This window comes from Penicillium samsonianum (genome assembly GCF_028829775.1).
Source record: "Penicillium samsonianum strain IBT 33392 chromosome Unknown utg000010l_segment0_segment0, whole genome shotgun sequence".
Lineage (NCBI taxonomy): Eukaryota > Fungi > Ascomycota > Eurotiomycetes > Eurotiales > Aspergillaceae > Penicillium > Penicillium samsonianum.
In genome coordinates, this window is record NW_026643268.1 from 273,391 (window position 1) to 299,140 (window position 25,750).

Here is a 25,750-nt window from a genome sequence, read left to right on the forward strand (position 1 = left end):
TGTAACCACACTGCAGACTGTGTAACCACACTGCAGACCGTGTAACCACACTGCAGACTGTGTAACCACACTGCAGACTGTGTAACCACACAACAGGCTGCATATACCACTGCTAACAGTTCTACGTGTCGAACCGTCGACACGCTGTCTCACCAACTTAACGCATGAGGGAGTATGGGCAGCGACATAGATATTCGAAGGAATTTCCATGCGATGTTGAAAAACACATCTAAATTCCCGACTTTACCCAGTCTTCTTTCACTGACAAATATATCTAAAGCATAATCATCTTTACATATCGATTACGAACATGGCATCAAGGAACGGGATCACGTCTAAGCTCAAATACATTGTTGAGGATGAGAGTTCAATAAAGAATGCTAAAATCGAAAACTGCATTGGCTCTGTCAAAGTGCCTGTTGGCATTGCCGGCCCTCTGAGGATAAGCGGTTCTGATGGCACAAAGGGCATCTTCCACGCCCCATTAGCAACTTGCGAAGCTACATTAGTAGCAGGTTGCTCCCGGGGGAGTAAGCTCTTGAACTCCAGCGGTGGAGTTAAATTCAAACTGCTCCGAGACAATATGACGAGAGCTCCTGTCTTTTGGTTTTCCTGTGTGGAGGATGCTGCATCATTTTACGACTTGTTACCTCAACTCTTCTCCGAATTCCGAGATGCTGCACAATCTACCAGCAAATACGCCTGCCTCGAAAAAATCACGCCTCACCTTGTGGGAAACACTGTTCACGTCGTACTTGAGTACCACTGTGGAGAGGCTGCAGGCCAAAACATGGTTACATTTGCTACACAGCAGGCATGTGACCGTTTTGCAGCATCCACTACAGCCCAAGAAGTGAGACTCCAGAAGGTTTCCATCGAAGGATCACTAGCCTCAGAGAAAAGCTTATCTTGGGGAAATATCTTAAACTCACGTGGCGTTTCTGTCATGGCGTGGGGGAGGATCACCAAAATGGCCTGTGAAAGTACTCTAGGCTGTTCTACTTGGGCTCTTTACCAGCACACAATAAATAGCAAGGAGGCTGCTACACGACATGGGCAGTTGGGATACAGTGTCAACCAAGCCAATATTGTGGCCGCAATGTTCATCGCATGTGGACAAGACGCTGCCAGTGTGGCAGAATCTGCCTGGAGCCACTTGATTCTTGAATACGACCGGGGAACCGAAGAGCTCTGTGTGTCAACCTATTTTCCAAGTCTCCCAGTTGGAACCGTCGGAGGCGGTACTATCTACGACACGCAGAGAGAAGCGTTGGAGATACTTGAATGTACTGGCCCAGGATCCAAATGTCGTTTGGCGGGCCTAATCGCATCGTTCGCTCTTGCTCTGGATGTTAGTACAGCCGCCGCGGTTACCAATAATACATTTGCAGCTAGCCATTACAAGCTTGGAAGATCTACTGGTGACGCACAACATAAGCTTTGAGACTTCTGAGATGAGGTTCATGCGAATAGCGAATCTCTGTGACGCGTACGACCGGCAAGGGTCATATGGTGTTGAAGGCGGACAGCGGCTAGGCTTGCAGTTTTGAATTTACGGTGTTGTGTCGCACTGAGAGTGGTATTCTACCGCTAAGAGATAGAGAGTTCATGGGTAATTCAACCCTGCACTGTTTTTGTATATGATCTTGCGCCGAGCCCACGGATCTGAACCTATTCCCAATAATAACCCCCCCCCCCAAAATCGATGGAACGAACGCTTCGATTTTGGACATATAATAAAAATCAAGTCCCACAGCTCAAGCCGGTAAGGGCAGTGGTTACCGAGTATCGCCTAATGCGACATTCACGCTCGAGGTGGAGGAACATATTCGGGGTTTATTCGGTCCGAGTCTCTCTAGTCTTAGTCTATTGATAGTATTAGGACACAAGTGCTGGCAGCCCCTTCTACGTTTGAATGGGAAGTTACAAAAATAACGACGGTCTAGTTGCTAGGCAATGAAAAAATTCAAAGGCCTCGTCAGTTTGGGCACGGACCTCGGACATATTACGCCGAGCGATCAAGCTACTTCTAAAAGAGCAATTCCCCATGTGAACAAGTGATCAAAGGCTATAGACAGGCACGAACTCTCTCGTTCATACACAGCCATCAGCCCCGAAGCGCGCTGGCTTTTTGTTGGAATACTGTGGAGTAAAGATCAATATGCTCCCACACTCTATCTGCCAATGCCTATTGGAAAGATGGATTGATCTGATCGACCCGCTAGGAAGTTTGAGTGGTGAATTGCCGTACTGGTGGCCGCCAGAAATCGAATATAGAAGACCCTTCAATCTACCTAAATCTGGTATGTATCTGCAATCGAGTGAGATATTTTTAAATTAATGAAGAGAAGCTCTTGTGAAGCTTTTGCAGCATCTGTTATGCGGAATTGATTACGGCAGGGTATCCATCAACAGACTTGATATGAAGACACGAGATATGCCGGCCATCAGGGAGTCAGAAAAATATTTTAACGGACATTTTCGTTACTATAACCAGCAATATCTCCTTTCAGCCAGCAATACCAAACACATATACAGGTAAGCCTCTTTGGTTTCCACTGCTGAAGTATTGAACAGCTGGATGACAAGATGATGACAGCCTAGGTTTTAGACGACACCAGAACGGAACCAGGTGACACAAGCCGGATGGCGATTGAGGACTATCTTCCATATCGGGCGACGGATTCCCAGGATCGTGACACGAGTTCCTATGGACCTTGTGAGAATGTCAGGTATCCGTGGATGAGGACAGCGTCTTCGAGATGAATAATTAATATTAAAAAAGACTATAGTCGAATTTAGATACAAGACGTAGCGCGAGGAAGCAAAAGAGAGAGGCTTCCTCGAGTTCAGGGAAATCTAGATGCACCAAGTGGGCCCCGCAGGTCATATCTCTATCCGTCCTGTATGCTTCATGTATATCCCTGACAAGCTTGCGTCTCTCGAAACCTTCGATTTCTCTTCGAACAGGGATTTTATCTGGGGTAGAAGCTTACATAGAATACCTATGAAGCAAATGGCAACCTATTGGACTATCTATATTATATTTATAAAAGGATGGAAGCTGCTCCAATATTGACCCAACGAATTCAACTTATTTTACACAAATATAGCCAAGTAGACACCATGCAGAAAATTTGAATTCGCAAAGTCAGTTTAATATCCAGTTCAGCTGGCCGGCAGAATCTTGGCCGGAGCCTTGACTTTGAAGGTTGCGCATATCGTTGGAAATGAGTATATCTTGGGGTGAATAAGGTGGTTTCCGCGCGGAGTATTTGGGCTCAGGATTATGCCCATGTGTTTTGGAGGCTTCTAGTCTATCGCCCACCCCATGGTCTCCATCTTGCATAATTCCGATGGAATTTGGTTGGTGATCATTCTTGGCCGGCTTCCCTGAGTGCGGAGGGAAGTTGATCTTCAGCACCAAGGGGCTCTATTGGCTCCATCGGCTGGATTTCGAAGGTTTTTCCGGCATTCCACACTCTACTTGGATTTCCATTCGCTTAGCCTGCTGCCTTGGAGAATTGACACTAAGCCGATTCCCCGTAGTCTTCCAGTAACCGTCTGCTATCCTTGGCCAGGACATATGAAATTCCCACATCCAAGATGATGGTCGTGCTCCTTCAGGCCAGGATTGGGTCGGTACTGGCGTTGAGCAGCCTATGACTTAATATCAGCATATAATGGATGAAGGATAACAGGCATCACGTACCTATTCTGGTGCTTTTCGTTTGACTTGATCGTTTGCCGTCGGTCTGGCTCGCCTCGGCCGTGAGGATTGTTTCGAACCATTTGCCAATGTTTCTTTTGGCAGAGATTTTGTTCGGGAGAGCCGCCAGGAGGCTCTTTTACCGACCGAGCGACGAACGGCTTTAGATTGTGTTTGGTTGCCTGTACGATCAGAAGATCTGGCGCCAGTGCGACGACGCTTCCGCAGGATATGGTACTTTTTCCCTCGTAGAGACTCAACGCTTCGGGCTACCTGATATTGTTTATATTATGCGTCGGAGCGGGCTTTCCACGGCAGTGTCCGATAGGCTTCCAGCCAGGAGAGAAGGTTCTTCTCCTCCCATTCCGGCCAGCCCATTGCGCTACGTGGTGACATGGTGATGTTCGGGCAAGTGGCAGAAGTGGTAAGAACGGGTGAAAAAAACAGCAGAAAGTGAACTCGGAGATGTAGGTTTGTTGAGTTTAAGAGTTACTAGCGTTGCATCAAAAAAAGACCACTGTACATTTTTGAGCCACGGCTCAGTCCGGTGAGCTGGTCTCCGACTCACACCATTTTCACCAACTCATGATTTCAATGACCAAAACGCCCTTAATTTGTTAATGCACTTTGGGACAGGTTTCTTTGAGAATCAACAACGTTGAATGAACACAGCAATGGGAGCCCGTCTTTGTTGACGATTCCCCATGGTTTCACCACCGCATTGAACACGTTCGTCCAGGCCCATTTTTTGTTTGTTTTGTTCAAAAGTCGTTGGCCTTCCTGTTCATCATCTAGACTCGCTCATACCATCATGATACAAACAGATGAATCATCTGTCAGCGTGTTTTGACAGGCAATGTGGAAGTTATGGGCAGAAAATGATGGCCTCGACGGTGAAAGTTCTATAGTAGTTTGTGAGTCGTTGTCTTAAATGCAATCAAAATAGTGCTCCATGTGCGGAAAGTACGGAAGGGGAATGGTAGACCTGGTACCCCTCGATTGCAAGCAAGCAACACTTCGATTCTGGTTCGTGATCCAATTTTCTATAAAATCCTGTGCACCCTCTCCCGTCACATTCGACCAGCAACAGAAATAACACCCATCTCCGCGGGACCCAGATGCAAGTATGGGTGGAATTCGAAAAGTCTCGCACACTCATCGACGACAAAACTTTCGGAGCAGATTGCAACGTGCCTTGTCTTGTCGTCCAAGTCTGAGGACACCCGCAGTCCGTCGGTGTCTGGGGCAGGTGATACAACAGAGGACAAGTCTTCTTTGCAGGGCAGAAATGACTGCTCTGGCGACCAGGGAAATAGCAACTCAGCCGACGAGAGTGAGAAGGAAGCTCCACGAGAGCGGAGAATGAATTGTAGACATGAAAGGGACTTGGAAAAACCCAAACAGACTCAGCTCCCTGGAGACGGTAATGCGGTAGCTCTCGAATGTGTGGCGGAGTAAGTATCGACCTCATTACAGAACATGATTTCGGGGTTGCCTGCTTATAACGTCCAGACTAAATACCCGAATAAAGTCAGTTATGTTTCAACCTTCCAGTGAAAACTTAAAGCGCTAATCTTCTATACAGGTCCATTGAGAGCTCATCGTATGTCCAAAGCAGCTGCAATGAAACCGTTGGCAACGACTTGGCTGATATCTTTGCTCGATTTGCGATCGTGGAGACTGAGATGAAGAATGTGGCAAAACAGGGCAACATCAAAGCTACAGGGGGCCAGAAAATCGGCCGATCTCTGCGTCGGGGCAACAGTGATTAAAGTTTGATTTTCGGCCATTTGGACCAGAGCAAAGTATCAGCCCGTGTTGGTCCTGAGGTATATGTACGTGATTCGACTGCCAAAGACTAAATGGAATAGAATGCGAGCAAGCCAATAGCCGCCCGTATATTGGTTGGCTGCTGAATATGTGTCGATGGGCTCAATTCCAAACTGACAACGTGCCCACTCCTGTACCATCTTGTCATTGTGCATTGAGACCTCTAGTTTTACCAATCCTCCACCAAGCTACGCAACTCCTTAGGAATATGAACGGAAAAGTAACTTAGCGTACCGAAAGGGTTTCTCGAGGCCAACCGGCTATAGTCAGGAGATAATCCATTTAGGCGAGTAAATTGGGCTTTTTTTATAGTTCAAGCCTTGTCAATCATTTGTCTTCTGTCTGGCCCACGAGTTCCATATTAAGGTCTGGATGATCGAATGCCTTGCCCGAAACAAGGTATGGGTAGTACTTGAAAACATCATACTCGAGATTGTGAGCGATTTAACATTGATTGAGACTGTTCTTGAGATGGGGTCCTTGGCGTTCGATGCTATTGGTACAAAATGCGAGATCTCTTGACTCTCGGTAGCCTAGACAGCTGCTATATGTGGTTGAGCTAGTTGGGAATTTGATTCACGGCAAGCGTATGCCAAAGGTCGGGAATGAGTGATATGGGTGCGCACAAGAAGCACCGAGTTCTCATTGAAACTCGAGGAGCTACGGATTGAAAGTTTCAGTTGTCTCTATGTGGCTGCGAAAGTCATGGTCATTTTAGTCCCGACGGATTAGTGCACTAGGGCACCTCATCAAGCAGGGAGTATCAGGGCGTACCATAGTTCATCGACGTGATAACAAACGCTCCATCTCTGCCTGTCTACATGTGTTAAATTTCATCTCCTCATAGTGTTATTATCGTAGAATGGATGTAAGCAAAGATTCTGGAGCGGAAGGATCTATGTATCTAGAGTGTGGGCCTGCTGCTAACGTGCACCAAGTATCAAGGCGCATGCGCTTACCCATGTTCGGGGATTGTGGAACCAAAGCACTCACACAGCCCTACTCTCCAGAAATTGCCAAAGGTACGGCTAATCTCCGGTAAAGGGCTCAACCCGATCTGAATTACACTCACTCCGTGACTTATACCCTTTTCATGGTATGGTGCGAATATTGCTGAATTTTGCCATAAACTACCTGCGTACTGTCTAAACACTCAGTTCCTCTACATGAGTAATTAGACACAAAAAGTCCAAATTCGTCACTCTTCAGACAAGAGATCCATATTGGTTGGTCGCAGACGGTTCCTGCTGACTAGGAAGCAGGACATTCAATTCGGAAAGGCTAAGGGTGATATCGTGGCTCTGAGTAGCCAGCCCCCCTGCTCGGGCCAGTCTGCATGGACCACCCCGGAGCCTGGCAAATAGGATGCCAGTCGTCTGTTCTGGAGGGCATCGATCGTGTTCCAAAATCCAGTGGTCGTTGATACCATATCCCCGTGTGTCTGATCGAACACCAGCTGAACATCATTCCACGGGACCTGATTCTGCAGAGCGGCATTTGTGGACTTAAGCTGCTGCTGCAACTCGCAGACCTCTCGTCCGAACCGCTGACTCTCGGCTAATGCTGCATCCCTTGCTGTGATAGCCAACAAGCTGCTGCTGGACTTCCTGATTGGCTCTGATATATCGATCGAGTCTGCATCTTGCCATCCTCCCCGTCTAGCCGTGTATGTACGGTACCCATGTTTCGTTTGGTTTCAATACAGCGGAGCCTCCCCAAAAAGTAAAGCAAGAAGCAAAAATGAAAAATATAACGACAATTAAAAACGCATATTAGCCACACTAAGCCATCTAATTTCGCATGGGCTTGTAATTGATTTCGTCCAATCAGTAATTAGGCAACCCACGCTGCTTACTTTGAGAGCATCGGTGTATGTAGTCATCGGATACGAGCCCTAGAAGCAAATTACCGTTGGCCTTTGTGTGCTTCAAATCTGATTGGATAGAAGAACGACAACGAGGCAAGCAAACAAAAATGAAGGAGAGTCGGCCGGAAAAAGAAAAACAGGCGAAAAAGCAAAAGTAAGAAGGCAAGATCGCATAAGCCCATTTCTATTGCGAACGGGACTAAAACCCCTACAACAGATGGAGACTGGGACCAGGTCCGCAGCAGATAACGGTTACTGGCTATTTACCAGAGTAAATCGGGAAATTAACAACCCACGCTAGGAATAGACGGATCGGGAGGATTGGTTTGAGTGTGGAAATTTCAAAGCACGGTAAGCTTTAGCTTTTAATGCCTTGCAGGGTTGTTTACATACTGTCTACATATGACCTTGTTTCAATGACGAATGTAGCCAAGTAAAAACCTAGTAGTTAATATCAATGGAACACACAGTTTATAGAATTACTTGTTATTTGCGGGAGCATACGGTGGATCCTCCCTACCCCCGTCTAGATTACTATAATCTAGTCAAGTCCAGACCTTAATTCCTCGGCCGATTACCCTCGGCACACATGAGATTTTATCATTTGTTTGGGAACGCAATCTCCAATGGCATTCTGTATGCTTCTTTCCAATGGCAGAAAACATGAGAGAAATGGGGAGGGGGAGGTAGTAGGGAAAGCGAAAGAAGAACTTCAGTTAAAAGCGAAAGACCAGCAATCATAATAGAATAACAAAAAACAAAAAAATCGAAGTGCGAAATTCACTAGCCATCAAACGAAAAAGGTGAAAATAAAACAGCGAATAGAAATTGCATTATAATCCCCCTGTTAGGACAGCCCCCTGGGGATGTCCTGATACGATATGGATACGAGTGAGGAATGTGAGATGTGCCTGATATGGGTATGATGATATTCAGACTAATCGCTGGTCCTCCTAAGAGGATCCAGCCCCTCCTTTCTTAGGGGATCCCCTCGTGCTTATGCAAGCAGGTAAGCGAGGTGATATATCAACAGACAGCTCCGGTGGTGCATAGGCACCTCCTCCACATCCCCTATACCTCATTGTATGGTTGGCGTAACACCCCCCACGCCGTCCTGCACAGTGCGTAAATCCGTTGCATTGGTCATATCGAGTAAAGGTAAAAAGGTGGAACACGAAAAGAAGAGATAGATAAATCAAGAAATGGAAGAATAACAGTCTAAGTGCATAGAATATGCGAGTTGTGGATGGGATAGTAATAGCTATAAGTCATTGAGTAAACAAGGTCATATCCACCAGTACTAGACTGGCAATGCTGGTGGCCAGGGACCCCTGAATAGGCTATATCCTCACAGGGGTTTGATTTGAGGTAAGGGTCGGCCTTGAGGTAAGGATCAGACTTGATGGTATCCATAGGGTCCATAGTATCAACCATTGAATATTCGAACCCAGAAGATGAGGAAGAGGTGAGAGGGCTGTCGCTGAGTGGGGAACGGTCATTCACGGTTATCTGCCGATGATCAGCTCTGCCGTGAGAAAGGCCGCTTCAATGGGACGCGTCGTACAGGATTTATGAGCGGCGTGTGTGGCCCAGTACATGGGAAACAACACCTCCGTTGCTATCGCTGCCAGTACCATCCGGACCCATGCTGCCAGTGCTGCCTCGGCGTCCGTGACTGTAGTGGCCAGGCGAGCGTCCGCGGACAACCATGGGGTGAGAGTGGCGACGGGCGATCTGTACCCACTGAGTTTTACCGGGAACCGAGCTAGCAATCTCGGCGTAGAGCTCAACGACCAGATTATGATATTGTTGCTGGGCACGGCGCTTGCCATTGTTGGTGGTTGCCTTTTGGAATTGAATACGCTTGAACGTGTGGGACGTTGGGGGCTGGCATGGGTGAGATGCTCCTGTGGATGAAGAGCTGTAGTCCATAGATTGCGAGCCGAGAGGAAAACCCGACAAGATTGCATTTACTGTCGAGGTTGATGTGAATGAAGGCGGAGGCGAAGGTTGAAGAACGACACGGCATGGCTTGCGTTCGGACTGTTTGTCGCGCTTTGGGGTGTGCTGAACCAGTTCTCGTGCTTCACTGCATTGGCCATTGGCAATTGCTGAAATGGCCATCGCAAAGCCACGTATTGGCTCAAGAGTTTGATCATGATAGCGGATGTAGAGAGCAGAATTTGGCGGCCAGGGATGAAGACCAAAGCCGCAGGTGACAGCAAAGTAGTTGCGTCGGTAGCAAGTCCATTTACTGTCCGATGGGAAGAATCCTCGGCCCAATTTTGCTTGGACGTCCGGTTTCACTGTTTGATACTGTCCACCAAACTCTGCAACAATCGTTTCAAGATAAGTCGTGTCGTCAAAAGGTGGAGCTTCAACCTGTGGCTGTGAGCGTTGCGAGGATTCCACAATCGGCCGTTGATACAAAGCACTCTGGGCTCGATCCAGGTTTCCGTCTAATGCGTGGGGGGTGCCCAAACGTCCATGGTTTCGCGAAACATCGCCCATTTCCGCAAGTGGCAAGCCCATATCTCCAATTCCACGCTGTAAAGCATACGATCCATGGGCATTATTGCGCTCCATAAGAGCTGGAGTGGAGTTCAAACCATGTCCTGAGCTTTGCATACCTGTTGGCATGCCGGTAGGCGGTTGACTATAAAGTTAAAAAGAAGTCAGTAATCAGGGGTGCAACTAAATTTATAGTAGATCAAAGCATACAGAGCCGTCACTCGCTGACAGTGTATCACCCTATCAAAGGGATGCTGTAGCCGAGAGATATGAGGGAGTATAGGACCAGGTGTGGGCGAAAAGGAGTCTTCACACCTCAACCATCAGTCAAAGTAGGTCTTTAGGAAGTATAAAAAATAAAAACAAGCCTTACCAGGACAGGAGTCTAGTGGGGCCATTGCAAGAGAACTCGAGCCGGTATATCTAGAGTCAGAAATCAATTAGTAAAAGCACATCGCCATAAAAGAATCCACGTGCGATCGCCTAGAATTAAAGCAATCCAGAAGCTAGCGTATAATTCCGGGCGCAGTAAGAAAACCGTGGTGTGTAAGAAGACAATTCAAGGATCTCAAGGCACGGCAGGAGTTCAGGTAAAAAGAACAAACATCGAAGAAAGGCATGCAGGCAGCAGGTCGGTATGGATGATACAGAAACAGGCTCGACTGAAGTCCAAGTTGTCCGGACCCGGAGGAAGCGCAGTGACAAGGGGTCGAAAGGCTGACCGAGTGGAGCGCAAGTGCGGTCCAGATTGAAAGGGTAGAAATAACATACTGTAAATCCTGCATCGCAGGCTGCAGTGCGTGGTACCTCACCCAGTTGGTGTTAGGTACGGAGGCGAAACCTGCAACTCGCCGGCTGTTGTCGTCTTCATCCGTCGCAAACGCTGTCACATGGGGGCTGACATATTCACCCTCCGAAGTTACAGGATCATTCAATGAGAATGATTCCGAAAGTAGAGCTGCTAGGGAATTCATAGGTTAGAGACCGGGGGGGTTATATGAGGAAGGTAGAGCCAAAAATAACATCGAAGGAATCGCGTGACGGAAGGAGCAGGGAATAGAAAAGAAATAAGCTTACAGGGGTTCATCCTGAGCGTGCTGATACCATTTACCTCGAAGACCCTGACGTTTGGTTTGACTGAGGTAACACCGGCGAGACGCCAAAGTCGTCGGCTGGCCCTTGATGTCTTGGGTGCCAATAATGTGATGTCTACAATAGTAGGAAATTTAGGAAACAGGCCTAAAGAATCTGCAATTTAGTCGAATTGCCTCTCAATACTGGATGTCGTGGCGTGCGCACCCGTCAAAAGATAATGCGTGTGCTTGAGCCTATGAGAAAGGCAAGTTGAATATAACGAATGCAGCAGAAAGCTGTGCCGAATGGTCTTGAATAGGCACTTATAAAATTATCTCAGGGACAATAGGCGGCCGGGTAGAGATAAATGATGTGAATAATTGAAGTGAAATGGCGGAGGAGACCAGGGTTGGTAATATAGAACAAATGCGATAAATGGATGCAGAAGAACTTCAGGGTTATAAAGGTGAGTGTGAGGGTAATAGAATGCTCAAGATAATGCTAGTGCTTTTAGGCCAGACGTTGGCAGAAGGGAAGAGGAGATGTGTGAACGTCCGATAGCCAAAAGTGCGCGTCACCGGATTGATAGACATGATATCCTGATTGGGAGCGATGACATTGCCATATACCTTTTACCAAAAAGGGAAGAGCTGGAGAATACATTGGGCTAGACTCTATGGTTGTTGCAGACCAAGATCCAAGAAAGGTAGAGGAGGGTAGAGAGGAAATTGGCAGATTGGGGCAAAGAAATAATAATTTTTTAAAAGAATACAAAATAGCAATCACAGCCAACGGAGGGGCAATAATATTGAGAAATGATAAAGAAAATAGGATCCAGAAGGGGAACAGAAAAATATTTACTGATGTAATCTGGTGTGACAGCCCTGGAGGGTCAACAAATAAAAGACCAAGCTTGCCGCATCAATAGGTAAGTATCTTGCAGGTATTGCCGAATAAGAATGCTGCCTCCAATTCTGCAACCCTGACTTGATTCTGTATGAGAGACAAAAAGTGAACTGCCAAAATACAGGGCAGATCCTGAGTAATATTTCCTTTTCGCAGGCTGCAGGATATATAATTTGTGGCTTACCTGGAGTATGGAGTAGATATATGTATGGAGAGCATTAGTGAAATCCAAGCAGACGGTGGGTGTGTATGTAATTGATAGTAGGAATCTCCAAAAGAAGTAATGTAATTTGCATGCAATTGACATTTGTGTCGATTGGTTGAAATGTTCATTATCCCTTCGTTTTTAAAGCCGTTCTCAGGATCGATCTTTGCTCCAAAAAACGATCATTAATATACCCTGTCAAGCTTCCCACACGACTCACCGGTAATGATCAAGCCGAGAGGCGACTGGTCCCACGATTTGGGACCTGCCAGGGCAAAATACGTTTTATTCGGCAAGGCTATAATAAATAATGGGCGGCAGCAGTGACTTTGCATAGGGGTCCAAACATATTCGGACAAAGATTTCCGGAAATTTCTTCTTTAAATGAGATTGAGGGCGGGGGGAACAAAGATTTTCTTTTTGGGCGATTTGTATTTAATTTCCTTTTTTTCATTTCTCATTCCGGCAAAGAAAGGTAAAGACTATGGGTACGTATCTCCATAGTAAGGGCCGTAACCATCGAAAAATTGGCTTGAGGTTAACACAGTTTGGTTATTCAAGAGGCATAATATTGGTCGGAACACCACCCATATTGCCCTGGGACCCGACGCCGGCTGCAGGGACCGTGCCAAATGTTAGGGTAAGGCACAATACAATACACGGCTCAGAAATTGTTAGGATATATTGTCCATACATCGAACTCCCAATGGGATCAGAAATCCCAGCGCGAATACCCGACAGACGGGGTACTGCAGAAGAGCGAAATAAGATGAAACTAGAAAGGATAGTGGAGATGATCAACCTCCGAGATAGCCGTGCAGACCCCGGTCCCATGACAAAAGTGGCTGATGTATCAGACTTTGGGGATCCGCAAACCAATGACGAAAAAACAGTTGAGGTGTGGGAAATAACCAGGTAGGGAATAGAGATACTTGACCATCGCCCGTTTTTCTTTTTGTTTGTTTTTTGGTCTGGAAGGCCTGGCGGAGCAGTCCCAGCGATATCCAGGTTTTTCGTTGGTTTGACTTTAAGAGGCCTGAGGCACGAGCAGCAGTTCTTGCATAAAGAAAAGGGAAGATCATGCGATCGGCAATTTTTCATTCAGTGAGTTGCATTATTCATGTTGGCAATGTTCACCGACAAACCCAGCAGAGCAATATAGGTGGTATGGTACCGATATGCTCCCAAATTACTCCATTTCACTCTGTGAAAGAGAGAAATTTAGCCCTGGCGAGCCTGGCTCTCTGCTGATATGGAAATAAGATACCGCCCTGCCTACCGGGTCGGAAACCCCACCACAATGGCTAAAAGAGCTGTAATAGGGCAAGAGATGCAATGGTGGTGCGGTCTGTACCGGCAGATTTTTCAAGAACAGAGCGCAAGGCCCACAGTTGCCCTAGAATGAAACATAAGGGATGAGGTCTAGATAGACTGATAGATTCAAGAATCCTGGTCAAGTGGATCCCGTCCTGATCTTGTCGGCAGAACTGCAGTGGTGGCTGGAAGATCGGCCATCCTGCATGAGGCTAGCTGGGTAAGATGGCAAAGAGCTGGAAAGCAACTGCGAACTGGACACTGCTGGTCGTCAACATATGCCAAGGCTTTTCGATTCCGCGATGATGACCTATTCGTCTGTGGCGAACGGGAAAGCATTCACCACGTGTTGTTAGATTGCCCAAGATTGGGAGGATTAAGGAAGGAACTCCGAAGTAAGGTTGGTGACGCGTTCAACAGCATCTCGATTCTGTTGGGGGGACCAGGAGAAAAAGGAAGAGGTAAGATTGACAGCACTTCACGCACCAAGACAGTGGAGGCTGTCTTGGACTTCGCTGAAGCATCGCAACGGTTTCAAAGCCGCGCGCCATGAGGGCAGCATGAATATAACGACGGCACAGAGGTCACGGCAGGACCTCGGCGAGGCTCTAAGTTCGCTTAGGAAGTGGTACACGATACATGTACGTATAGAGATATATATAGTTGTGGTAGCCTGTATATCGTTTCGACAGTTGGATTCTAAACCACAATCAGCCCACTAGGCTGGGTACGGATTTGTATTTTAGTCTAGTTGGAAAATCAACTTCGACGAGGAGTCAGGGTAAAGGAAATCATCATCATCATCATCTGTAGGTTTTGTAGTTCGCGGATGTTATGGAGCTTGGACAGATGCTACGCTGTAGATTTTTAAGATTGCGTGAATGTCCACAGGGGGAAGAGTCTAATGGCTGTTCTTCCAGGCCGTATGTGTGCCAGAACTGCGGTCGAGTCCGAAGAGGCTACCCACGGGACGTATTTCGGTTTCCTGCGGGCCCACAGTCGTCCTGCATTGTATTGATCATATCAACAATCTCGCTAATGGTTGAGCGGGCCTCTCAAAAATTGTCCAGACCATCCAATCACCACGATAGATCGTAAAGATGCATCTGATTGGTTTTGGAACCAACGATCAACTCAACCCCTCTCATTAGGGCTTTTACCCAATACCTGTTTGTTGGGAGCCGTCTCGGTAGATCACCTTGCGGCCAAACTTTATTACTTGCGGCGTCCACTTGTGGAGACAGACGATAACCGGAAAAAAGTTTATAAGGTCTTTTTCATGTCTATGAACGGGAGTTCTTTCCACTGACTCTTTTGCTACGCAACTATGTCATCATTAGGCCTAGGCATGACGCACAAGAGGGTGGAAAAGGGGTAATTATCATTGAACATGACATTCACCATGCCTGAAGACATCACCGCCGCAGTTGAACTAGTGGATAATATAGGAGCCATCGTCAATACGATCGCAATTAATCTTGGAGCCAATAGACTCGACAGGAGGAGCTTTCGGAAATATCTTTGCGATTACGCTGACCGCGCTGCGTCCGATGACCAACTCATAAATGCTTCGAGGAAAGACACCCCTCAATGTGCCAACCGTGGCTTGCTTCTGGCCTACGCCCATATTGAGATGATATGCTGGCTTGCAAAAAACAACTATACCATCTTATCTACGTCCGTCAAATGGTACAGCTGGAGGAAAGTATGCGCGAAATACCGCCTTCCCTTACTTGGAGTTTCGCCGCAAAAGGCCCATTTAACAAGGCAATTGCAAAATATCAAGAAAATAGCAGATCAGGTATACGCAGAGATCGACGCAAAAAACGTAAGCATTTCCTTATATTTTTTTGGATATAACCTAACATACGGGAAGATCCCGGTCTCGCAAGATTCTGTGAAATACCGCAAAGTCTCAGTGCGTCCGCCGGTTGATCCTCAACCAGGTGTGTACATCCCCTTTCCTTTGAACAATGAAATTCGCGTTCCTAAGTTTCTTTCTGGTTATAGGAATGGACGACCTCGTTCATCAGGCCGCCCTTGCACACAAACAGCTCTCCCAGTGATCAAAGACCTCGCGGAGCTTCGCACTTGACCTTCTAGCTTTAAAGAAATAACACAAAAACGTCGCACTCTTTGAGATACTGGATATATTCTCCAATATGTACTACAAACAACCTCCTTTGTCATGCTGAGAAATGATAGTTTATTATGTGTACAAGCCTGTGATCACACGGGCGCCATAGTACAGGTAATCTACGGTCTCATGATAGACCTTATTGATGACAGAATATAAACCTTATATCACCCTAAGCTCGAACCATTAATTATGTCTAGAATGAGCCCGTATCCGAGCGCAACAAATCTCACGGCACATTCACATCTTATTGCATCTAATTGCCAAGCCTTGCCCGAGAGGTGGGAAATTATCTCTATGGCCCATATCAGTTGGTGGATTGAGGTATTGATGCTTATATGGTGCACATTCTGTGGTAATAGAAACTCCTTGATCGCTGTATCTGATTCATGAGAAGTTGTTTTGGTGTGTTCCTACATGGTGTATGGCGTTTTGGTGCGAACTGCTGTAGTACATAGGATACATTATAGTTGTCTTCATGCGAATATATAGAACAGAAATTTCGCCTTTGAGAATATCACTCAAGTAGAGAGGCCAGACTTGTTCGCCCATCTTCCCAGGCTACAATACCAGGCGTAGAAGTTCCACGCTCATTTTCTGCCCTGCGATGAGGCATGTGGGTCGGTGTACATCCTTCTGATGGGCTCGAAGACATCACGCGCTGATAATGGGGCATTGACTGAACAAAACTCCTCGCACTCCGCTTGGGCTTTACAAGCCCTTTCAACCAGGTTGCAGATTGTATTCTGGAAATTCGGGAGACCTTGATGGACAGAATTGTTCGATCGCTCGGCCCCGGATTGTAAAGCCTTTGTAGTTCGTTGAAAGTATGTTCTGTGAGGTCTTGGAGTAGCTTGAAGAGAGCATGAAAATCACGATCATAAGCATTATGTGCCTGCTGTTGACCGATCTGACGTACAATCTGTAATATCTTCCATTCTGTTCGATTTTGGAATACTGTGGTACGAAACATCCGGGATCTTCCCGCTCGACTGAATGATGCATTTCGCATTGCCCAGAGTGGACGAAAGGGCCCTGTTCTAGTGGCACTACCCAAGGACGTGACTAGCGCTGTCCTTGAAGCTCCAGCTAAATTCAGTTCATCTCACTGGGGCCTTCCTAAATTGGATAGCCCCATTTTCGATCTGATGCCCTCGCAACCGACCGATCAGCGAGCATTAAACGATGCGCGGATATTATCAACAAAGCCCAGAAACCCGTTATATACGCAGGTAACGGAGTGCTTTCGTGTGCTGAGGGCCTGAAAGTACTGGCACAACTGGCCGAAATTGCCTCCATTCCAGTTGCCACTAGTTTCCTCGGGACTGGATGTTTTGATGAGCACGATTTCAAGTCACTTCGTATGCTAGGAATGCATGGTACTGCACATGCAAAAAAAGGGATTTAAGAGGCTGACCTGGTGATTGCTGTGGGCACACGCTTTGACGATCGTGCCGTAGGCGACCCCAATCGCTTTGCTCCTGTCGCAAGAGGGGCTGGCAAAGATCAACGCGGCAGTATCATCCACTTCGAAATCCACCCCCCACATATCAATAAAGTCATTCAGTGTGATGAATTCGTCCAAGGAGATGTTACCGCCGGTCTTACTGAATTACATCCGCATGTCCGGAAGGTGGAGAGCAGGCCGGAGTGGATGGGCCAGACTTCCAATTGGAAGAAGACATTCCCAATCAAGCCGACGCCTCCGAAGCAAGCAACGCGAATATCTCCCGAGTCCGTTATTTTACTGCCGAGTGGCCTACTGAAAAACTACGCAAACAGACCATTGTTACCACTAGCGTTGGGTCACATCAGATATGGGCAGCCCAGTTCTTCTGATGGACAGAGAATCGCTCGTTGATCACTTCCGAGGGAGCAGGGACCATGGGCTTCGGACTTCCTGCAGCCATTGGCGCCCAAGTGGCGCAACCTGATGCAATGGTCATTTATATTGATGGTGACGTATCCTTTTGTATGTCACTGCATGCGATGTTTGTTGCCGCGGAGTTAGGGATTAAGATCGAAATCTTGGTACTCAACAACAAAGAGAAAGGCTGGTTACACAATGGCAGGCTCTCAAGTACGATAAGCGATACTCTCACACGCACCAACGAAATCCAGACTTTGTGAAGGTGGTTGATGGAATGGGTATCGAGGCTCAGCGATTGGATGCTGTGTCTGATATCACAGACCAACTCGAGTGGTTCATTCGCTCAGAGGGCCTATCCTTGGTAGAGGTGAAGGTGGACGAAAATGTGCCCGTGCTTCCCTGGGTTACTCCCTGTAAGGCACTAGATGAGATGATCATGAGTCCCAGCCAGATTGGGACTTCTAAGAAATAGGAGGGAAGATTCTTTAACAAGAGGTTTTGCTAAGCGAATTGCAGAATCTATTGGAAAACCAAGGATGGAAGAATGTTTCCACCGACTCTCAAGGATCTTAATTGATGCTTTAATTTTGCTTTTGGCTACTTAGACTGGATTAGTCTGAATTTATTTGAAATATTTAGCTAATACTTGCTTATTCACTGGGGCATAATGGAGATGGTCGTCGGCAAATCAATTTTGCTGCACAGATGGTCCGAGCGGTCGACCTAACGCACAATGCAGTGCGAGGCAACTCGAAAGGAGTAAGATTCAAATAAAATATATAAGTAAGTAAAGTCTTGTAGCATGTGTATGTTGGTTGTATTATTATAGAGTTCTGTGGGTCATGACCCAGTATTATAGATACAGGTCTAACCCTAATGCATGAGTAGTGCGTATCAGGGTGACAGGACAATACCATCAGTACAGGGGATCCAACCAACATAAAGCCTGTGCTTCGGGCTGGAATCGGTAGTAGCTCTAGTTCGAATTAAGCCACGCATGTGTACACTTGCTGATGGTGAAAATTCGATTAAAATAATTACATCACGAGGTATTTGATCGGGAATAGAGTTTGGATTTCTTCATTAAATACCAAGTCTTCATTGGTTGACATACATACATCATGCAAAATTCTAGTTAGTCTGGCCGCATATTGTAATGGTTTTCGTGACTTCATTACCTCGTCCAATTAAATAATTAGCCTAAAGGCAACTTGCTGTTCATAGGTTCGTCCGAGCCGAAAGGCACGCCACGGCAATCTAGGGATGGTGCAACCACACTTATGCCTATCGTTACTCAGCAATGCTGATTCTTTCCACCCTGAATTCTCATGTGCCGAGCGATCAATTGCCACCCGATGAAATGGATCTTACGTAGGACAATCTAACAGCGACGACTGTTCAATGGCCCACGTACATTCTTCGAAATGGAACGCGGCACAAACTCTGTGTATCTCCAATCTTGGATTTCCGGATGATTAACGAAGGGATAATGGGGTACTAAGATCGGCCACTCGGTCATTCAACTCTGCCGAAACATGTGCACCCATGTACTGGAAGTGATTCTAGGGTTCTTCAATACAATTCTTGATATTATTCTCTTTGTGTTGAGCTTCAAGGTATTTCCCTTGGCCTGGCATGTAAGCGAATCTACACGTCAACCGGAAAACCTCTTTAAGCTTCTACTAAGTCAAGCCTAGGCAAGAAACTACTACTCAGTTCTTTTTCGCAATAAACTAAATAATCGACCCGTTCCTCTCACTACACTCAATATGCCGACCGTCTTCCTACCGACTATATGGACATCTAACACGCCATTAGGCGAGATAGACATAATGGGTCACAAAACCAATTCCACATACGCCACGGATTTCGATGTCGCTCGAAACTATCACATATGCTCACTCTTCCGGGTTGGAATGAAGAGTTGGGGCGATTTGTCCTTCGTGAACCCCCAACCCAGTGATGCTTATGGCACTGGGGTATTGTTTCCGGCACTGGCTGGAGTGAATATTACATTCCACAGAGCCATTCGCCCTCGGCAGAAGTATGAGATATCCACTCGTGTTCTCTCGTGGGATGATAAATGGATACATCTCATTTCACACTTCGTGTAAAGGGGAAGCTGCAAGCCTGTTCATTTTACTGATCAATGGAATCCCCAGCGCGATCCCGAAATGAACATCGGCGATTTGGCACATGTAACCTGCGACTATCGGGGTCCACCCTCACGATCTCTCGTGTTCGCCACTGCGATGGCGAAAATTGTCGTTAAAAAGGGTTACAAGACAGTTCCTCCTGCTCAATTTCTAGTTGATTATGATCTTCTTCCTAGTCAAGAAATCGTTGTTCCACACGAGTCCACCCAGAATTCTTGTGAGGAAGAAAAGTTCGATGACAACAATATGATCAAGATCGGAGAGAACATCGAAGAAATAAGGGTTACGGGCTACCAAATGGCGGAGCGGCTCAATGCTCTAGCTGAAGGATGTTCGTTTTATAACATGAGTGAGAAGGTCTTCTTTTCCAAGCGTTGAAGGGCAGTAGCTTTGTGTTGAATTTGCCTCGTCAGAATATACATACTTTGACGACCACAGTCGTGAGTTTGTGTATCATGCCCATCAACCATACTAAAGTATGGCCTCTGAATTCAATTTAAACACAATGTATATGATCTGGGATCGAAATAATGATTTTAACGTAGAGTGATCTAATATATACAGATGTATATCTATTGACATGGCGTAAAATTAAATAATTCTGCGGTGAGAAAACGACGAATTTTGTTCTATTCGGAAAGCTGACGGTTGACGGTGGCTTATCGTTTCCAAATCGGGCCAGCTCTTTTGGTTTAATAAAGCGCGCATCTTCCACCTTTTGCTATGATCTCTTGCTACTTTTCTGTGTAAGTGGGATGCACTTCTGTCCACTCACATCATAATGCCGGAGTATCTAACCCCCGTCACACAACCTTTCAAGGGCGATCGTGTACTGTTCAGTCGAAGCTTGATCATGAAATCATAAAATAGTCTAGAAAGAGTGCCTTACATTGGAATGTGGGATACCAAAGCCGGTAGTGTCGTTACACAGCCTAATCTACTCACATTTTGGTCATTCGTTTTTAGCTTGATTACACCTAATGTTTCGATGAAATATGTCTCTGAACTTATAAATAGTCGACTCTATCTTTGTGACTATGCTGAAAGCACTCGCGTTAAGAATAATCTTCAACCCTCACCATGGACCAAGAAAAGTTTGAGATACATGATGCCGGCATTCCGGATAGACCTTTCTATGACGTCAGCCTCGAGGATGGAAGAGACTGCCTTCAGGGTTGGCGATTATATTTCACTTTAACCGGGTATGGCTTGCTTAATTTCCTTCCTTTGCAGATGCTGACCGACCATAGTCTATTGATTGGACTATACTTGGTCAATCTCGAAGTGACAATTGTTAGTACGGCACTCATTAGTATCACAGACGATCTAGACGGGTTTGAGAAAACAAGCTGGGTTGTAACCGGGTTCCTGACAACTTATACTGGTATTTACAATGTTTCTTAAATAAAGCTTGATTGATACTGACAGATCCCCGCCTAGCATTTATGTCCCAATGGACAAAGGTGAGCAACATAATAGGTCGCAAGAGGACTATACTTGCTGCAAATATCATGTTTTTGGCTTTCTCACTTGGATGCGGCCTGGCTCAAAATATGAACGAGTTGTGAGTTTTTGGTATGCAATTGCTAAAACATCAGTGCTGATATACTACCAGGATCATATGTAGAACTTTTCAGGGTGTTGGAGGAGCAGGAGTTTACTCGCTGGTAATTCTGTGCGTGTATGGTAAGTAGCAATGATGAAGGTCTCATGAGGTTAGTTTAAGAACTAGCTGACTGAGATTTATCTTTGAAGAAGTTGCCCCAAAAACAAAAATGCCATTGTACGGTGCTATGGTTGCCGTTACGATTGCACTTGCATCTCTCACTGGGCCCGTATTTGGTGGACTCCTGGCCCAGAACTCCGCGTGGAGATGGACCTTTTATATCAAGTAAGTTGGTTATGTCAACTGCAGGATTTATTTCAAGGTTTGTTAATGATTTCATGGCAGTCTTCCACCTGGAGCTTTGGCGGTGCTGATGTTGCTGATTGCTTTGCCACCTTCCTTTGGAACCGTCACACCCCAACCATTATCTTCCTTGCTCCCGAGTCTTACTTTATTCAAAAAGCTTGATGCACTCGGCGGTTTCTTGCTTTTAAGTGCATCTCTTTTATTGGTGACCGTACTGAACGAGACGAACATAGAATTTGATTGGTCTTCAGGGACCGCCATTGGACTCCTCGCTCTTTCGAGTACACTATGGGTTGCATTTTTTGCATGGGAGTGGTATATATCAGAATATATGCAAGACGTCGAACCAATGTTCCCAAAGCGATTTGTCTACAACAAAGCATGGATGGGAATGTTATTGTGAGATCATTTGGATTCCCCGCGTTGGCAAGCCCTGACATTTTAGTCTGTCTCGCAGGACCAACTTTTTATGTGGCTGTCCTTGGAATGTGGTAATTGTCTATCTAGCTCAACGATTTCAGGTTCTCACCAAACTTTCGCCACTTGATGCTGGCATTCACATCACACCATACTCCGCTGTCGCAACTGTTGCAACTATGCTTGCTTGTCTGGCAAGCCGCAAGTTCCGCATCCCTGTGGTCTACTTTGCACTTCTTGGATCAATCCTCCATATTGTTGGAATGGCACTTTTGTCAATTGTTCCTGAAAATGAATCCTACCCAAGTGAGGGGTATGGATATGAGGCCATTGCTGGTGCGGGTGCAGGGATCACGATTGGCATTTTGACTTTGGCCGTGCCATACATCGTTGAGACAAGGGATCTAGGTAATAACAACCTTCCGTCTCCTCAAAATTCTCGATATCCAATCGAGCTGACGTTAAAACAGCCACGGCCACCGGTTCCCTCAATCAGGCTAGATTTTTGGGCGGAGCTGTTGGACTGGCTATCGCGTCGAACATCCTCTACGGGAGACTCAAAGGCCAGTTGTCGGACGAATTATCCCCCGAACAGGTCAATCAAGTGCTCCAAAGAGCCGGTGATATGGGAAGTTTACCACAGAATGTGCAACAAGCAGCAATAGGTGTCTTTGCTGGAAGCTATAAAGCTCAATTCCAGGCTATGATTGCCTTTGCTGCAGCGCAGATTCCTGCATCATTGTTGATCTTCAAGCGCGGGCGCCAATATGTTGCTTCTTGATTATCTTTAAGTTCGCATGAGCAAGGTACGCTGTTACGTGGAGGGTCTGTCAAAGAAGAAAGATAATGGCGCCTACAGTATTTCACTCTCTATTTCGGATGGTATCATAAATTGTTGAACTTGGCTGTTCCAAGAATAGATTATACAATTTCTATTTTTTCACTGTTGATTTTGGAAACTTGATCTTTTCGACTACCAAATTAGGACATATGTAATCTTGTATTAAACTGCGTGCATCCGCATTAAGTAGTTTAATCTGGAATGAGTAAACAATTTCTAAAAATATCGCTAAAGGCCAACTAATCTATCCATGACCAGCAGAGTGAGGCGGTTTAGCCAAACCACAAATTCCGGAATAAATCGAGAAACGAAAAAGAAAAACCAGACCAGAAAATTTACATTCGAGCTTCCAGTCGTCCATATACTGACTTGTTCCTTTTGGAAATACAATGTTTGATTCGTAGTTCTCGAGTGGGATTCTTACAACCTTGCCACCTTATTTACAAATAACAACGCCTTAAACTTGATATTCCAAAATGTTGCTTCGAAGTTCAATACATTATCTAGCAGCTAACTAGAAATTATTGACGTACGGAACAGCTACTTGTTGTGTACAGTTGCCGTAATTGAATCATACTCAACTTGGGAATTTGCTTTCAATTAAAAAGCTCGTTAGTCATGAATTTGGTTTGGGCTGTGAATGAAAAGATTTCCTTCCTGGTGACACACGTTGAATGAGAAACCGCTGAGCGATTTCCATTTCTCAAGTAGAGATGATACTGTAGCAGCAACGGTAGCCCCCGTGGAGAAACCCATAATACCGATGAATGGACCGTGAGCTTCAGTAAAGCGTAGGATATAATCAACAGAAAATTCATGACCTCGAATGCGATCCGCTTCAACATCGCCATACCACCATGCCTACATGTTGGTACTTTCCCCGTGGGGGTGATCGGGGTTAACGGGCAAGAAATCCGATGGATAATAAAACTCGACCACTTCAAATGGGCCCCGACTCGGGTCTTTCCATATAGAATTTAGCAAGATTCTTCCGACACTAGGCTGCAGGAACTGGGTCTTGCAGCGAAAGAATTGTCCAGATTGGCTATGTCCTAGATATGTAATTGGTCAGTTTCTCCATCTCAGAAATAAAACTTGCCAGTAATCCTTGCGCTGCGCAAAGGATGTTCCACGTACATAGCTATTCAATGATCACTCGCGACTTATATGCAACCAGCGTCTGGTTGATACTGCAACGGCCATATTGGCCAGATAAAGGGAGATAAACCGGTGAACTTGGTTATTGTTAGGTATGACTTTGACTTGGAAGCTCACCTTTCAGCACGGGCACCGGCGAGTCCTGTCTGAGCCCGTGAGGTGGTGACCGGTGAGTGTTGTCTGATCCCGCGTGGCGTCTCCTGGAGGCTGAGGATATTTGGGGCTGGCCCGGGTGTACAACAAATGGAGATGCAATTCTAGAGTCTTGCGGTACTCGCACCGGGTTACCGACGGCTGCTTCATACCACTGCTGGCCAATTTGGTCGGCCTGACGTTGCTGATGCCATCTCGTACAGAGGAATTCTTTGGCAATTAAACAGAGCTTCGGTCGCAAAGTTCGCAAGTCGAACGGCTCTCTGGCGAGAGTGGTCACCTCTTGATGGTCTATCTTGGTGTCTTCAACTTTGATCGAGTTTTTGCACGGCTCGCCCTTTTTAGTCATTCCGCAACAGGAGCCAGCACCACCGCGAGGGATCGCGCAGATAACAGACGGATCCCAGGGCAGCATATTAGACGTTGAGCGGGTGAATAAAGGAAGAAAATGATTTGGATGGGTAATGTTGTTGCGCACTTTCCGCAACGTTCCCTCGCTAGCTTTATACGCCATCCTGTGGGACCTATACCTGCATAGCTGCGTGGCTGCTGGCATGTAACATTACCCTTGATACAGTCAACTCGTCGAAGAATGGGTTCGGATGCAGTATGCGCCGCCACACAGCCGATCAGTTGCCTGCGAGAAAGGCTGCTCAAATCAATTCATCCGTGGGTGTACAATACGACCATACATTGGCGAAATGGCTGACTGCCGCTGTAGGTAGCATAGTCAGAAAGATTGCGAGTTGCCCATGGGCATTTCAAAGTGTTTGTTAGGTTGCGATTCGCTTCAACGCCGAAGGCTCAGTATGTGACATATGGTATACATTTTTCGCACGCAAAATTCCAATTCTCTGGAGCCATTGGCACACTCCTAGGAACCATATGGGGCTTCCCAGGGGTTCTCTGACTGGGCCTAGACAGTGTTGTCAAGACATTGATGCGACTATATAAAGGCCTCCGCACCTCTTCGAATGAACTTCGGTACCTCGCCCTCATCTACTCTCATCCTCATCTACATTGGATTTGCTGCATACCTCTAATCCGCTGTCTAACCATAGTTTGTACTTAGGTTTTCTCACTGAAACACTGATGAGCTAACAGTTAACAGTTAAATATCAGAGGCTTCCCCAACGAGCTTTTGCTAGACATTGTGGCGCATCTGGGCGGGATTGACAAATTTGCCCTCGCAAGATCCTGCACACACCTTTATTCCAGACTGCAGCCCAGCATACGGAAATACAATGTCAAGTTCCAGAAGAGCAATTTGCTGCACCTGGCCGCCCAAACCGACAACTTTGCTCTTGCAGAGGTTTTGCTTCAGTACAACGCTAACGTCAATGCCTTTTACCGGGGAAAAACCTCTTTGATGACAGCCCTGAAACACTGTTCCACTGCTGTATGTAAGTCATTGCTGGAAAGTCACAGGCTATACATCAACATCCAGATTCCGCGCACGATAGTGCCTTGTGGTACACTGTCCACTACGGAGCCTTTTCCAATCAGAAGAGTTTATTGGAGCGACCGAACTTGATGCTGGATTTGAAACACAGAAAGGGCCGATTGGCGCTCCACCAAGCAGTTTTCTGGGGCAACTTAGGTTTCGTGCAATTACTGCTCTCGACAGACAGTGATCCTAATTTGGAGGATGATTCAGGCCACTCGCCATGGGCCTGGGCGTGTCGCTTCA

At 46.3% G+C, this 25,750-nt stretch overlaps 7 protein-coding genes across 7 annotated transcripts; 6 read left to right on the plus strand and 1 right to left on the minus strand.

Annotated features, from left to right (window-relative positions):
* Positions 1-310: 310 nt before the first annotated feature.
* On the plus strand, positions 311-1,444 carry N7471_013721 (hydroxymethylglutaryl-CoA reductase; the record flags this gene model as incomplete). Its single annotated transcript, XM_057286439.1, has 1 exon — positions 311-1,444. The coding sequence occupies one exon, from the start codon at positions 311-313 to the stop codon at positions 1,442-1,444; it is 1,134 nt and encodes a 377-aa protein (XP_057128918.1).
* Positions 1,445-8,624: 7,180 nt separating this feature from the next.
* Positions 8,625-10,891, minus strand: N7471_013722 (p53-like transcription factor DNA-binding; the record flags this gene model as incomplete). Its single annotated transcript, XM_057286440.1, has 5 exons — positions 8,625-8,915; positions 9,003-10,062; positions 10,128-10,224; positions 10,291-10,340; positions 10,689-10,891. 5 exons carry the CDS (start codon positions 10,889-10,891, stop codon positions 8,625-8,627), a joined length of 1,701 nt encoding a protein of 566 aa, XP_057128919.1.
* A 3,915-nt stretch (positions 10,892-14,806) lies between these two features.
* On the plus strand, positions 14,807-15,482 carry N7471_013723 (uncharacterized protein; the record flags this gene model as incomplete). Its single annotated transcript, XM_057286441.1, has 3 exons — positions 14,807-15,244; positions 15,293-15,362; positions 15,427-15,482. 3 exons carry the CDS (start codon positions 14,807-14,809, stop codon positions 15,480-15,482), a joined length of 564 nt encoding a protein of 187 aa, XP_057128920.1.
* A 1,203-nt stretch (positions 15,483-16,685) lies between these two features.
* On the plus strand, positions 16,686-17,414 carry N7471_013724 (Thiamine pyrophosphate enzyme C-terminal TPP-binding; the record flags this gene model as incomplete). The annotated part of the gene is made up of 2 exons (XM_057286442.1): positions 16,686-16,914; positions 16,963-17,414. Coding segments are annotated over 2 exons (681 nt in total), but the record flags the coding sequence as incomplete, so codon positions are not given.
* Positions 17,415-17,437: 23 nt separating this feature from the next.
* On the plus strand, positions 17,438-17,895 carry N7471_013725 (Thiamine pyrophosphate enzyme C-terminal TPP-binding; the record flags this gene model as incomplete). The annotated part of the gene is made up of 2 exons (XM_057286443.1): positions 17,438-17,584; positions 17,626-17,895. The coding sequence occupies 2 exons, from the start codon at positions 17,438-17,440 to the stop codon at positions 17,893-17,895; spliced, it is 417 nt and encodes a 138-aa protein (XP_057128922.1).
* A 1,297-nt stretch (positions 17,896-19,192) lies between these two features.
* On the plus strand, positions 19,193-19,957 carry N7471_013726 (uncharacterized protein; the record flags this gene model as incomplete). Its single annotated transcript, XM_057286444.1, has 2 exons — positions 19,193-19,402; positions 19,586-19,957. The coding sequence occupies 2 exons, from the start codon at positions 19,193-19,195 to the stop codon at positions 19,955-19,957; spliced, it is 582 nt and encodes a 193-aa protein (XP_057128923.1).
* A 702-nt stretch (positions 19,958-20,659) lies between these two features.
* N7471_013727 (uncharacterized protein) lies at positions 20,660-22,689 on the plus strand (the record flags this gene model as incomplete). The annotated part of the gene is made up of 7 exons (XM_057286445.1): positions 20,660-20,963; positions 21,008-21,143; positions 21,195-21,265; positions 21,335-21,470; positions 21,531-21,890; positions 21,949-22,316; positions 22,379-22,689. 7 exons carry the CDS (start codon positions 20,660-20,662, stop codon positions 22,687-22,689), a joined length of 1,686 nt encoding a protein of 561 aa, XP_057128924.1.
* Between the last annotated feature and the right edge of the window lie 3,061 nt (positions 22,690-25,750).